We start from the raw sequence: 13,921 nt of genomic DNA, 5'->3' as shown, positions 1-13,921 counted from the left end.
ACAAGCTAAGAACGCAAGTCGTTGTGTCAACGGCACCTCGGGACCTGATCCCACGATCTTGCTTCCAGCTTCTTGAATCCCTTCCAGGTCCCTGTGTGGACGCCTCTGACCTGCAGCCAAGCGCTCTAGCGTGGTTGGCTTGTGGAGGGTTCCAGCCAATGGTTTGCCCGCAATGGCAGTCGCGGAGATGCCATCGGTTGCAAAAAAAGGTGCCGCTGGCAAGCTGCTCCATGCGATCAGGTTAATGCAATGCACTTTTTTGGTTGACAACCTTGTAATCTTTTCACTCTTGCTCTTTTTGTTGAAGATGTACAGTTTTCAAAACAGTTGCCCAGATCCCACACAGAGGCTTCTCCAAAACCATCTTTGATATATTTGCGATGACGTACACACATCACCCACTTGAGATCGTCGCTCGCTCGAGGATGGGGTTGGTGTCCACTGCGTCCAGGACCCGTTCATTCGCTGTCCCTGTGGAGCACCCACTGCACTCCGGCGGGCCGTTGCAGGTTGGAGAAGCTCATCCGCCAGCAGCAGAAGAGCGATGGATGGCCAACAGTGGTTCCAGAACTCATGCATGGAAGCAGATCCTCGCTGCCGTCACGCATGACGGTTTATTTGACTTGGCAACATGCTCGAAACCTGTCATCTTGTCAAACATCTCTTTTGTTTTTGTTTTTGTTTTTTTTTTTGGGGGGGGGATGGGTGGGGGGGAGGGCAACAAGATCTCTCATCGTCCAGATAGTGCCTCAAAAACCCTTGCTCTTTCAATCGTTGATCAGAACCCCCATCTTTAACCTTATCGCTCACACCAAAATGATCACCGCCAGCGGGCACCCTGGATTATCGTCTAGGGTTCTGACGAAAGGTCACCAGCACCGGGGGGTCAGAGAAGTTCAATTTGAAAATCGGAGCAAGTGGGGCTTCGGAATCGGGCATCATGTTTCAGAATGGACAAGGGCCGGTGAGGGACCCGCAAATTTCCTAAGTTGGGAGAAGGGCCTGGATACCCCTTGCTCCATACACGTGCCGTGGGCTTCCAACCTGGAGAACCGCACAGTGGACGTGTCGTCGCGTTCTCAACACCACAATCCCAGGTTCAACGAATACTCAATGGCAGTTTGAGAGACTCGGCTCACTTAGCTACCCAGTGAGCAGCTGATTTTCACACCCGTACAAGTTGCTGATTGTCAAATTAAGACCACACTTCTCTTGAAGGACAAAGGCAAGTAAGTATATATATAGATGGCTGAGGAGTTTAAGCTGAGCTGGAGTGAATTATTTTTCTTTTCTCCGTCCCCTTTGAAAACCTCGGGGTATCCGTCCAATACTCTAGGTCTAGTGCTTTTGGTTGCCTGGCTAGAAATACAGAAAGTCGACCTAACCCTAGGATTCACAAGTAAAACGTCCCTACTTACCTTGTATCTTGAAACCCTTCACTCCCAAAAAGAGGGGGCTTCATCCCTCAAAGACATCATGCTGTAACTCCACGCCAAACTCTCTGGCCACGCTCTTCAACCTCTCCTCCACCTCGTCTTCCATTCCCCTCCCCCGGCCAAGTAGCTGTTTCAGCCAGAAGAAGTAGAATGCTACATCCGACATGATCAACACCATCTTGAACACCAGATGGTTCCAAATATTCGCAACCCTCTGCCGCAGAGGTAGATTCGGATCCTGATACAGCGAGCGGCTAGCCCACTCGCCCATCATCTTAATCCTGTTCACCGGTGATCCCATAAACGCATTATTCCCCTGCACGATCCTCATATTCCTTCCAATAAAGATCAACTCCTTCGGCCACTTATCCTCGTCCGCTAGGACATCCCGTATCCCCTGCTTCATGCGCTGTTGCATCTCGTAGTGCCGCTGGCTAGCCGTCTTTTGATCATCGAGCGCGCCGACAATCTCCTCCTGCAGCTGCTGCGTGCCGCCTTCGTAAGGCCGCATAAGCGTGGCTGAGGCGAATAGGTCGGCTGCCTTGATCCCCCACTCGCGGGTGATTTCCGCGATCTTTTGGTTGTCGAAGGTCATGAGCGCTTTCCAGAAGAGGCTGTACTCGTGGCGGAACTTGTCGCTCATGTAGATGTAGAGGCCGTGGTCGATGAGGACGATCTCGGGCTTGCCGTTGGGAAGGCGGCGGATGAAGATGTTTCCAGGGTCTGGTGGCTAGAGTTAGTGATGATGCTCAGGAGAAACATGCTCATGAGAGGGACCCACGCGGATCGCAATGAACAACACCCCATTTGAATATCTGGGCAGAAAAGAGGTCAATCATTGTGGTCATGACGTCCTTGGTCGAAACGCCCAAACCTCCCCTCCCACGACGCCCTTTCCATTCCGTCCTCTCGGGCTTCAGTTTCTGACTGTGTGGGTTCTCACGCAGCTCCCGCCGAATAGCTTCCATATCTGGTGCTGGCAATAAGGTGCCATGAACACCTGGAGAGCCGTTTCCGTACCCTCCATACCACGGCCTAGTCAGAGCCTCCTTATCCCATAGCCTAACTCCCTCGATCCATTCGGTGGTGAGCACCCGCTTGGAACTCAGCTCTGGATACACAGGTGGAATATAGACCCTCCCGCGTAGGCTCGGCTCTTTGTTAATGAGATCGCGCATGATCTCTGAGTTCTTAGCTTCGTTCTCAAAGTCTGTTTCTAGCATCAACCGCTCTGTAATGAACGGGACTAGCTGGTATAACGGGAGGTCGAACCACCAGCTGTAGACTTTGGCGACCACTCTGCAAACAAGAGTTAGCGCATACCACTTAACAGTCATTGACGGCCCCTGAGTCCAACCACCCAAAGAACATGAACCGAACTTACTTGAAAGCCCACAAGTCCCACCAAATCTGCTTCTTAATCTCCGGCTTCTGAATCTTCACTGCGACCTCCCTCCCATCAGGCAACCTTGCCCAGTGCACTTGCGCAACACTGGCACTCGCCCTAGCCGTCCTCTCCATCACCCCCTTTCCTTCAGCCCCCGCAAAACTCACTCCAAACACCTCCTCCACACTCTTCCCAAAATCCTCCATAATCACTCTCTCCACAGCCTCCCACTCATCCTGTGGCGCATCATCAAACATCCTCGCGAACATCCTCTGAAACTCCGGAGGCAATACCGCGCTCTGCATGGCGATCGCCTGCCCTATCTTCAGATACAATCCTCCATTCTGTCTGAGTAAAACAAACAGTCTCTCCGCAGAGCGCCGGTGTAACTCGGGTATCCCGCCCTTTGCGCCGATCAGCGGCAATGGCTCGGGACGGAAATTGAGCTTGTAGTCGGCTGCGACGAGCAGGCCGGTGCCGAAGGTGCGCAGGGAGCGCGCGATGCCCGAGGCGTAGAGGTACCGGTCGATGAGGTAGCCTGTTCCGAGCAGCGATGAAACAATAATTAGGCGGCGTAGCCAGCGTCGAGTGCGGCGGAAGCTGCGGGCGGGGCGAGGGTCACCGAGGGCTGAGGGAGGAGGAGGACGGAGGGGCTCGAAGGGGGCGGTGTGAATTATGATGCGGCGGGTTGAGGAGGGGGGTTTTCTAGCGGTTTTGGCGGGGATATGGAGGGACAATGGGGGAGGGCTGCAAATCGCTATATTGGAAGCATATCGGCGAAGAGGGGATGGAGATGTCGTCAAAGAGGTCGAGGAGGATAACGGCCGGCGGGCGCTGGCCAAATGCTGACGCCACATGTTCGCGGCAAACGGGCTAGTTAGCGAGGGATTAAACTTTCTTATTTCATTATTTTCATGATGAAGAGAGAAAAGAAACAGCGGAGTCTGTCAGCCCGGCATGGAAGCATGGGGCAGTGGCCATGGACGGAGTCGCAATCGAACTTGTCGATAAGTCAAAAGCCAGCGGCGCCGTGTGGATACTGAAAGTGCTGACGACAGAGAATCCGAGACCCGCTTTTTGCCGCCTAGGTCGCCCGATGCCGGTCTTGGATTCTCCCGATGCCCGATGATCGATCGGCCGGCGCTGCATAGGCAGTTGGAAACAAATCGTGTCCGAAAGTTATTGTCTTAGGACTCTTACAGAGTTACAGTCTTGCACTTCTTCATTTTCACTTCCTGTAGGTATGCGGCTAGCATCCAGCATCTGGAAGAGGATGTATCATCAAAAACCTCTTATCATCTTATCGGTACCAAGGACCTTTTTGCCTGCAACGCATAAAACGCTCGAGTCAGGATGCCCTGGACCTTTTGAGTGTCTCAGGCTAGCTTCAAAGTTCCTGGGATTGGAAGTTCCTGGACGCACCAGCGTGGCAGCTGGGGGGATTTCATGACACGAAACTCCAAAAGATCTCTCTGGATACAAGATCCCTCGGCAAGTTTTTGGCTCCCGTTTTTTTCCAGCGCGGGGCCAGTTAACGAGCTCTTCATGTGCTCGAGTGTTTGAGGATCGAAATTCCGAGACGAAACAAGGGCCCCAGAAGGCTGGTCCCGCAGTTGATGATTGCCGAAAGTCGAAGTGTCGATCTCAGATCTCAATGATGGACACCGTCAGTTTGTTAAAACAGCATTATGGAATAGCTTGTAATTATGATTGAAAGGAAGCTTCCAAATAGTAAGGATTTCGCTACCAAAAATCCTCGACGTTCATTAATCCTAGGACTAGGAGGACATTCCAATAACAAGGTCTCATCAGTGCTACGCTATCAGTAGACGGCATAAACTTACCCGGGGCCCAAGGCACCCATATCATTTGGACTTTCCCCCCCCAAAACTTGTCTTGGGACGGACCCCTTGTCATAAGTTTCTCTTTCTTCATGGCAGAAGGATCATGGCTCTTCTGAAAGGACTGGCACTGCCCCATGCAATGATGAGCTTGCTAACCATGCTTCTCGGTAACTAGCTGCAGTTTAATCTAGACAGGTGTTGCGGAAAAAATCTCAAGCGCTTGTTGAGATTTGGTGGTATCGATCACATAGGTTCGTGAGATCAGATCATTTAGCTGCAGGATCGTAGATCGGGCCCTGTCATTCGGGACGTGGAACCTGAGTTCCTGGAGCTTAACTTGCAGGCAATGAACTGTATGTAGATCTGGACACAGATCAGCGAGGACAAAAAGGGGGTATGATATCAGTGCGGATTCATGGGCAGGGTCAATTGGCGATACACAGCCACAGGCGGTGTTGTGGTTTCGCATTGCATGAACAGCTCGGGGCTGTTGAGGCAAGTCCTGATTCAAAACAGCCAGGGCAATCTGTTTGTAAATGGTGAGAATGCCCTGAAGCTGAGTTCGACCGATTCATCACCGCAGCTGTTTAGATGTGTGTCGAGTTCATGTTGACAATTAAAGCATGCGGGAGAGCTTTTTCCCTTACAGTGGCCCAAACCGTGGGACCCGCTGAGCTTTGCCCAACCCAGGGCAAAGTTGCAGGTTTGAAGACGGCCCGAAGAGCAGAGGGGCCGCAGAGCAACCGGTGCGAGCTTCCGCTCTCTTTTTAGGCTGGGCCGGATGAGCTCGCCTGCTGAGCCGCCAGCACAATCTGCGAGGCTGCCGTTGGATATGTGATCGTGGTCGCTGACAGCGTTCCTTTGCAGACGTAGTGACACTTGAGTAAAAATGCTTTCTGCTGCATCTTCCCAGAAGATATTTTGTAACGTTCAACTGAAGCTCTGTCCTGTCAAACGTGTTGCAAGTTTCCTGACTGCGGGGCGTCCTCGAAGCCCCTCCGCTCTGCTGCTACACGCGAGAGATGAAAAATGGAGCTGCTGGTGACGGATCCGTAGATGGAATTTCAAGATCGAACAAGAACCCCTGTGGTTTGTCGGTGGGCCGCGGCTGATGGGGCCAGCCACACACCAGCCCTGCTGCTCTCGCGGGTCCACCGCCTACTGCAGGTGGACTCTTCCCAATTTCGACCCCAACCGAGCTTTTCTTTCCGGGGTGTTGGATCGAGCCGTTGATTGGCCAAAACCGCTGGGAAGCACCAGATGCCCTCCCGTTGTCGCCTGCAAAAAGCCTGAAGAGCCTGGGTGTCCCTGGCCTCGGTCCTTGGCTGGCACAACGTTCCCCACACTGGATCCTAGGGGCCCTGCACGACGCTGTTCCCCCATCGTGCCCCCAAATGGAAGGCCCCATTTCCCCCCTGGCCGCACACTGACCACGCCTTCGCCCTGTCGTCTTGGCCATCAGCGCACCCCCATCACCTCATCTTCCGCAGCGCGGCCTGTCCCCATCACCACTGGATCGCGTGTGGTCAGCGCCTCCTCAGGCTCAGGTCACGTCCTTCTGGCCGTCTGCTCCCCTCGAGCGAGCGAGAGCCTGCCGACTGATCGACCGATGACTAACGAGTAACAACGTCGACACCGACAATGGATTGAACTTTCAGCTTGTTGCTGCAGCTTGCTAGAGCGTCGACTACAGTATACTTCTGTGTCCACGCCGACAGCCGACCATTGAACGATTCAATTCACAGCCACACGTCTACGGTCTCAGTCAATTGCGCCGACACAAAACTTGAACAGAACTGCACCTTTAAAAAAAATTCCAGCCATTCCGATCAGCCTAGATCGCTCTGCATCGGATCGCTCCAAGTCGCCTTGCGCAGGTCTCTCTGGAATCCTTTCCAGCTCGCACTGCCAGGCCCCCTCTCCCTCCCATGTTTCCTCAACGAGGTCTCACAAGTCGCCCTTGTCACTATTCCGTCCTGCGTCCCAGTCGCTTGGCGCAGTCCAACTGTTAGACCCCCATCATCACCCTCGCTCATCGTCTTAAACCACCGGAGCGTGTCTTTTTCGGCCGGCCGCGTCTTGAAGACGCTGGCGCTCTCTGTTGCAGCCCCAGACTCCCCTCGGCGCTGAGTGGGATCACTTTTAACCATGTTGCGCCCGGCAACACCTTTGACAGTGCTGCTCTCCGCGGCCTTCATCCTTCTCTTGCTCGCCGTTCTCTCGACTCCCATCATTCCACCTGTCCCTCTAGGTCATTTCAATGGCTTCAACCTTGGCGTGTTTGGCTGGTGCGGCCCAGATGGCTGCACCGACATCCAAGTTGGTTATGATGTTGGTGATGGTAAGTTCTGTGCCCCTCATGTCCCACAGATGGGGATGGGTCAAAAACTCACCAACTGCTTAGAACTCCTCAATTCCACGGACTTTCAGCTCCCCGCGTCGACCCGATCGACCCTTACATACCTTCTCATCGTCCATCCCGTGGCCGCCGTGATCACTTTGATCATGCTAGTTCTTGCTGTCATCGCTCACTTCCACAAGGCTGCCCACTCGGCTGGGTTTTTGCTCGTCCTGTTCTTGGTTGGCATCGTCGACTTCCTCGTCTGCCTGCTCTGCTTCCTCGTCGACGTCCTTGTCTTCGTGCCCCACATCGCCTGGGGCTCATATGTGGTACTCGCTGCCACCATCCTCGTCGCGCTCAGTGGCCTGGTTTCCTGCGCTATGCGTAGAACGGTTGTCGGCAGGAAAGCAAGGGCTAAGCGCATTGCTCAGAATGCCGAGATGAGCGGCGAGAACTACTATAGGCGCCAGGCCCAGGCAGCGACTCTCCCTGTTACTGCGGCAGCTCTTGAGCCGACACTGCCTGTAGTTAGCGGTGCTAATGGCGGCCCCGACAGCCTCCCGCAATTCGCGTCTTTCGAAAAGAAGGATGACCGCGTTAGCGACGAGAGGATTCCTTTAACCTCCCGAAGCCCTTCGAACGACCAACCTCCTGCTGCCTTTCCCTCCGATCAAGGCTCTACAACCTACGTAAACGATCCAACTAACCCCTCTGACATTCCTATGCGCTCAATGTCTACCACTCCCAGCATCCGGAGTGGCTATGGAAGCCCGCCGCCCCCACAGGACGGCTATCCGATGAGAACGCCATCCTACGATAGGATGAACACCCCTCCAGTGCGAGGAGGCTATCGCGGCCGCGGTGGCTATCCCGGTCCCGGGAGAGGTGGCTACAACGGCTATGGCCCGCCGCCGTCGGGTCGTGGAGGATACGGCCCTCCTGGTAGGGGCGGGTACGGACCCCCACCGGGCAACAGAGGAGGGTATGGCTCGCCGCCGCGTGGCGGCTACGGGGGACCGGGCATGCGGGGACGTGGTGGTCCTCCTCCGCCAGGCTATCCGGGCCCTCAGGGCTCCTTTGACCGGCGTCCATCCGCCGGATCCTATAATCCAGGACCTGGATCTTTCGGCCCCATGCCTATGCGGGCATCGCCTGCCCCGATGGGCGGTCCTGGCTACACGAACCGCTCAGGTTCCAACGCCTCTAACGGCGGCTACACGCCATACAGCCCCGACAACGATGACCTTCCTAGGGCAGAGTCGCCGCCGCCTATGCCGGGACTTGATGACAACATCCCTCCGCCACTTGGGCCTGCTGAACTGGACGGCACGCCCAGCAGTAACCTGCCACAGGGGTCTCAAAGCGGGCCTGGGCAGTACGGCACACGCGATAATGATGCTGGGTTGCCAACTCCTCAGCCACCCAGGCCTATTGATCGCCACATGAGCGGCGCAAGTAGATACAGCGAGGATGAGTATGCAAATTCCTCCCTTCCCACTTTTCCCCCTCTTCTTACGAACCATAACTAACCTATTCCCCCCCCCCCCCGCCCGCCCAAAAAAAAGAAACGGCGTTTATATTCCCCCCCGCCAAGCCTGGAAACAAACGCCCCAATCCCAACAAGGCCGTAACTCCCCTCGTCTCCCGCCTTCCCCATTAAACCCAACAGCAGCTGGTCGTCCCACGGACAATTCCAGCCCGCCGCCGCAACCATCGTCGACGGTCCCGCCAGCCGGTGAGTACTACGAGGATGTCGACCCCCGTTTTGCGGATCCTTCTCCCCCTCCTCCTGCAGTTAGAACGCAGACGCCAACCGGAGCCGGTCCTGTTCCTGTCCGGAGATATTGAAATGCATCGCATCGATAACCGGCTAACAACTACGAGGATATAATTATCCCTATGCCCCCAGGAGTCCGTACGGTGGCCCCGGAGGAGCTTAAGAGGCCTGGTTCCAATCTGGACGCAGAGAAGCGAAAATAATGCCACAACTCCCGCCACAAGGTCCAGGAGCAACACCAGGAAGTAATCTGATGTCCCAGGCGACCTCCAGGATGACTTGACTCGGAGATCTGATGAGGGATGCGAATTCATAATCTTGATACGTTCATCACAGGAGTTTACCTTGGCAACCGAGGATTTATGATACCCGATAGTAGTCCCACACCACTGAATGGGAAGGGTTGGGGGTTTAAGGGAAGGGGCTGCCGTCTTTCTTTTTACTTTGTTCCTTACCGGCAGCCCGTACAGGGGTTTACTTTACCTGACTCTGTGGGTTTGGTTTGGTGGTTTGGCTTGTCTTGTTTATTTTTTGTCGTATATAGATGTGCTCTTTTTCTTTTTTTTTACTGATGGGATAACTTGCGGTCTTTTCTCCCTTTTTTTCTCTGTTCAAGTCAAGTTGGAGGTCGGAAGAAGTGTGGCTTTTACACGTTGTACAGCGAACAACTACACAGTTAATTTCAAGAAGCGAAACTCTCGGGTTTGGTTTCACGGTGGTCAAGTAAAAATTGGGCAACCGGTCTTTGTTTTGCCTCATCACATGATTGGTGTAGCGCGTGGTGACATATCATGGTGCAGTGTAGTGTTGTCTGTCCATGTCAGATCCAGACTCTGGCTTACGTCCGAGAAGTGTAAATACTACTTTTGCTCAGTGAAATAATGTCAGCGCTCTCCTCTCCATGATCTTAAGTGAGCGGGAAGAAGCTCAGCACCTCAACATGCTTGATGTTTACTTGGTCAACATTCGCCCAGCCCACAACCTCTCAACTCTCCCTAAATTGTTCTTGAGAACTTTTACTCTATAGGACAAACCCTCTGAGCTCTGTCATCTTACCGTCGTAAAATTAAATAAATAAAATAGAATAAAAAAGTGCCCTGCCACATGTTCCTTTATCCTCACCCATGCCCATGATAACAGGTGACGTGTTCCATCCTACAAGTCACAAGAAACATGAGATAGAAGGATGTAACAGCCGCTCAGGAAGCACATAATGAAGACACATGGCACATTAATGGCACTGGATACCATAACTCTACCCTCGTCAAAGGTGTGGAGCAGTTTTCAGATTGGGACTAGTTAAAGGAGGAGCGATTATTCAGGTCGCCCAGAGACATTCATCATGTTGACAGTTGAAGCGTGAATGTATGAAAGTCATCAGGTATCATGAAGCAGAGTGAAGAGAGCTGATGCATACTTCGCCCATGTTAGCAATGAGCTAGAAGATGGACCCGAACCCCAAAAGGAATAGACACGAATCCTGGCTCCTAATCTACAGATATTCTTTGCTTCTTTTTTTTCCTTTTCAGCTTCTTTTGTTTCCTTTCTCTTTGTGCATATTAAGCCATTCAGTAGGTACTCAACCAAAATCATCCAAGCACCATCGTATGTAGTGCTAGCATCTCCAAAGCAACTTATTCCACCTCTTCAGAATGTTCCAATTTCCCTTGTTCAACACTGGGCAGTGACTGCCTCAGTAGCCCCTTCTAGCCTTCCTGCGAACCCGCTTCCTAGCTTGCTCCTCCGGAGGAATGCTAAAGAAGCTCGAGTGACCGTCCTCGCTGTGGTCAATCCACTCCTCTTCGACCTTGAAACTGTGAAGGGACGGGTTGCGGTTCGACGAGCCTGCCTGGGCCTCGGTCTTGTAGCCCAGCAAGGTGGCAAAAGCCATGTTGAGCAAAGGCTTCACAAGCTCGGCCGACTCCATTTCGTTTGCTTGCTCGACCGTGAGATGCGGCAGCAACAGTTTCCCGTCCTCTCCAACACGTTCCATGTGACTGCCACGAAGTCTTTCGCGTTCCTCTCCAATAACTCCCACTTTGTTTTCCAGACGACGATAGTTGCGATCACGCACGATTTGATCCATGCTCTTGACCAGGCTCTCGGCACCCGAATAGAAGATCCGGTTAACTTTAGTCATTCGGTCGGTAATAGGATCTTGTGTTAGGTTGCGTTCATTGATCGGATACTTTGAATGCCAGTCGTCCGGAATGGGCTTGTACCGTCCGTTGTAGCTAGGGGGCAAGCTGTTACCGAAGTATACCTTGGCTCTCTCGGGAGGAAGAGTATCCTGAATCTTGTTCCGAAGATCATTCGAGGGAGCACCAGGCATCTCAGAAGGGCTTCTAAGAGACAGTGAGCGAATCGTTGATTGGTCAGCTGAGGGGTATGATACAGCATGGTGCTGCCTCTCATCATTGACAATTGAACCGAACCTGTCACCTCCTGTCAACCCATTGCCATCCTCAAAGACAGGACGAGAAGGACCGGGATTGTTGAGAACACCAAGCGATGACCTAGGTCGAAAAATGCTTGCCAGTGGAGACATTTGGTCATCGACGCGAAGACACCTAGAAGCTGCGTCAAGTGTTGTTGACTTAAATGGTCGCTGACCTGGCGGTCCTGCGGTTAAGGGCCGGGGCAGTCCCGTTGCGACACTTGTCGAGTTCTGGATCCCAAGGAAACGATCATTGATTAAGTCTGACTGGCCAAGCGAGGATGTCGAAGAACTATCCGATCGATTGAGGTTTGCAAGCCGGGCCCTCGCTAGAGCCTTTTGAGCAGCCTTCTGCATGGGATTAGGATACGATGCCAAGTTTGTCAGTCCTTTGACATTGATCCGAGCTGCTAGAGCGTCTTCGGGACTGAGAGTGTCGTTGAACCCTGTCGGAGACGGAAGGCCTCCCGAACGAAGGTTTGGGATAGGCATATCCACGCTGATAGATGTGGAATTTCCCCGATCTCTGACTGGGCTAACTGCCCTGGCGTCGTTTTGTTGGAGCGGTGTATAGTTGAATGCAGTCGAGGACGATGAGGACTGACTCGGCCAGTTGTTGTTGCTTGAGGCAGACCCCGTGGCAAGGACCGAATCGACAAGGTCCAAGAAGTTAACCAGGCTGTTGTCTCTACCAGAAAAGGGATTGCGCCTGGTCCTGGCACGGCGGGTGGGGGGTTGAATAGGAGTTGCGGCATCCGGGTTGTAGATCGAACCGACCGTTGTATAAGTCGGTTGCTTGCGAGGTTCCTGGCCGGAAGACGAGACTGTCCGCACGTTAGCTGAAGAAAACAAAAGTCGCCATATAGGACTCGAGGAAATGTGGCTGCAGGAAAAAGACACGAGTGGAGGAGGCGCAGGTGACAGAAAGATAAGATGCAAGCGCGAAAGACTCCTGGACATCAATGGTTTAGAAGGAGTTGTAGGAGAGAGACAAGTTAGGGATGTTGACTCCAAAAAGACGGAAGCCAAAGACCGACTCTCCAAGTTGGGAAGAAGGGATGGGTGCCCGAGAAAAGGAAATCAAGGCTTGGGCCAAGATCGAAGGCGGACGAGAAAGAAAGTTTGTAGAGCACTTACCGTCTGATGACAGAGTCGTCCGATTGCCTAACTGGATGCCAGACATTTTCTCACATTCAAATCACTTCTTCTTCTCCAGGACGGATCCAACAGGTCCTCGTTCGGCACGTTTGATCAGTGTTCCAATGGAACTGTTCTAGCTGTGCCCAGGGGGTAACCCATGGTCTGCTTGAAGTTGTCGAGTTCTCCAATTTCAGTGGACGGAAGAACGGGTTATGAGTTTAAAGACTCGTGTGAAGTGCAGAGGGTAGGGTTTCTTTGAGGGTTCAAGGCCGATATCTCGCTAACTCTCACTCTCGCACAGTAGCCAATTTCTGGCAGCTCTTAGGAATAACAGATATTCCATTCACTCATCTTTTCGAGTGGTTGGGGGGCCGTGACTTGCTCCTTCCTTAGATTCACTGGAAAGACAGAGAAGGCCAATGACATTTGGGGGTAACTTCGCGCTTTCCTGTCTCTCCCCGTCATCCTCTTTTTGGAACAACAAAAACAATGGACCATAAGAAATTAATAGCCGAAGTCTGCACCCAGCTTAAACTCAGCCATTGTATCCTTAGCAAAACAGTACACGACTTAACAGAACTTGGATTCTCCTATTCATCAGAGTACCAGGGCTGACTCCTGGATTGCATGATGGGCATTAGCAGCCTGGACAATGTTGTTGAGTACAAAACATCGGGAGTATTTTCTTTATACTGAAGTCCCATGAATACATGATGCCGACGATCTTCAGCCATTTTCAGGATAGTTGCTCGGTTGTATTAAATCACAGTTTATTAGCTAGTGTCCTACAACCTGAAGGCCCAGGCTCAACAATAATAGCTCGACATTTTGGAGAAGCGTCATACCTTGACGCCATTGACCTCAGCAAGGAATCATATCCCTTTTACCTGCTTCTAGGCCATCCATACACCCTTGATTAGACCAAAGATAAGCACAGACATACATAGCTAGATACATGACAGGAGAGAGTGGCCATACACGGAGATATATTACAGAGAGAGACAACAGGACAACATGTTGAAGGGAAGAACATGGTTGACTTAATACAGGAAGAGAGAAATTATTCAACAGGTGTTGTAAGACAACAACAGAGTCCGAAAATAAGAGGTCACTGGCCAGAGAGAATATTTGTACTGCAGCTTCAGTGACCCAGAAGGGAGTCTGAACTCAGGGGTCTTTCTAAGTGTTCCGAGAAGACTTAACTGAAAAGTTGGCCAACCTCAGATTTTCAGAAGTGCTGAAATAGGAACGACAAGCTTGCATCACAGGCCGCTCTCAATATCCAAAGCTCTGGCCGGAGTTACGATGTCTGCTGCACAGTCTCGACAGCAGTTGCTACTAGGCCAATGAAAGTCGGGGAACTCACTCAAGAAACGGGAAGACCCTACCTTGTTACTGACAGCGAAGATGCTGAATCAACATGCATGATGCATGGCCTTATGCTGCGAACCTCCAATTATACACAGGAAAGTCATGATAAGACCATGTTGAAGGTCTCGGGTAAAGACAGAAAACCAGAGCTGGAAGGGCCTTCAACACGAAACAGACTTTGCTTCACA

General features: G+C 52.4%; 3 protein-coding genes across 3 annotated transcripts; 1 reads left to right on the top strand and 2 right to left on the bottom strand.

Moving 5' to 3' along the window:
- Positions 1-1,458: 1,458 nt before the first annotated feature.
- Positions 1,459-3,680, bottom strand: CTHT_0012150 (uncharacterized protein; the record flags this gene model as incomplete). Its single annotated transcript, XM_006691669.1, has 3 exons — positions 1,459-2,159; positions 2,218-2,735; positions 2,821-3,680. 3 exons carry the CDS (start codon positions 3,678-3,680, stop codon positions 1,459-1,461), a joined length of 2,079 nt encoding a protein of 692 aa, XP_006691732.1.
- Positions 3,681-6,815: 3,135 nt separating this feature from the next.
- On the top strand, positions 6,816-8,988 carry CTHT_0012140 (uncharacterized protein; the record flags this gene model as incomplete). The annotated part of the gene is made up of 4 exons (XM_006691668.1): positions 6,816-7,008; positions 7,072-8,482; positions 8,706-8,802; positions 8,893-8,988. The coding sequence occupies 4 exons, from the start codon at positions 6,816-6,818 to the stop codon at positions 8,986-8,988; spliced, it is 1,797 nt and encodes a 598-aa protein (XP_006691731.1).
- Positions 8,989-10,478: 1,490 nt separating this feature from the next.
- Positions 10,479-12,405, bottom strand: CTHT_0012130 (uncharacterized protein; the record flags this gene model as incomplete). Its single annotated transcript, XM_006691667.1, has 2 exons — positions 10,479-12,046; positions 12,360-12,405. The coding sequence occupies 2 exons, from the start codon at positions 12,403-12,405 to the stop codon at positions 10,479-10,481; spliced, it is 1,614 nt and encodes a 537-aa protein (XP_006691730.1).
- Positions 12,406-13,921: the final 1,516 nt, after the last annotated feature.

Source organism: Thermochaetoides thermophila (genome assembly GCF_000221225.1).
Source record: "Thermochaetoides thermophila DSM 1495 unplaced genomic scaffold scf7180000011814, whole genome shotgun sequence".
Classification (NCBI taxonomy): Eukaryota; Fungi; Ascomycota; class Sordariomycetes; order Sordariales; family Chaetomiaceae; genus Thermochaetoides; species Thermochaetoides thermophila.
Note: the sequence above shows the minus strand (reverse complement) of the source record. Positions and strands in the feature narration are given on the sequence as shown.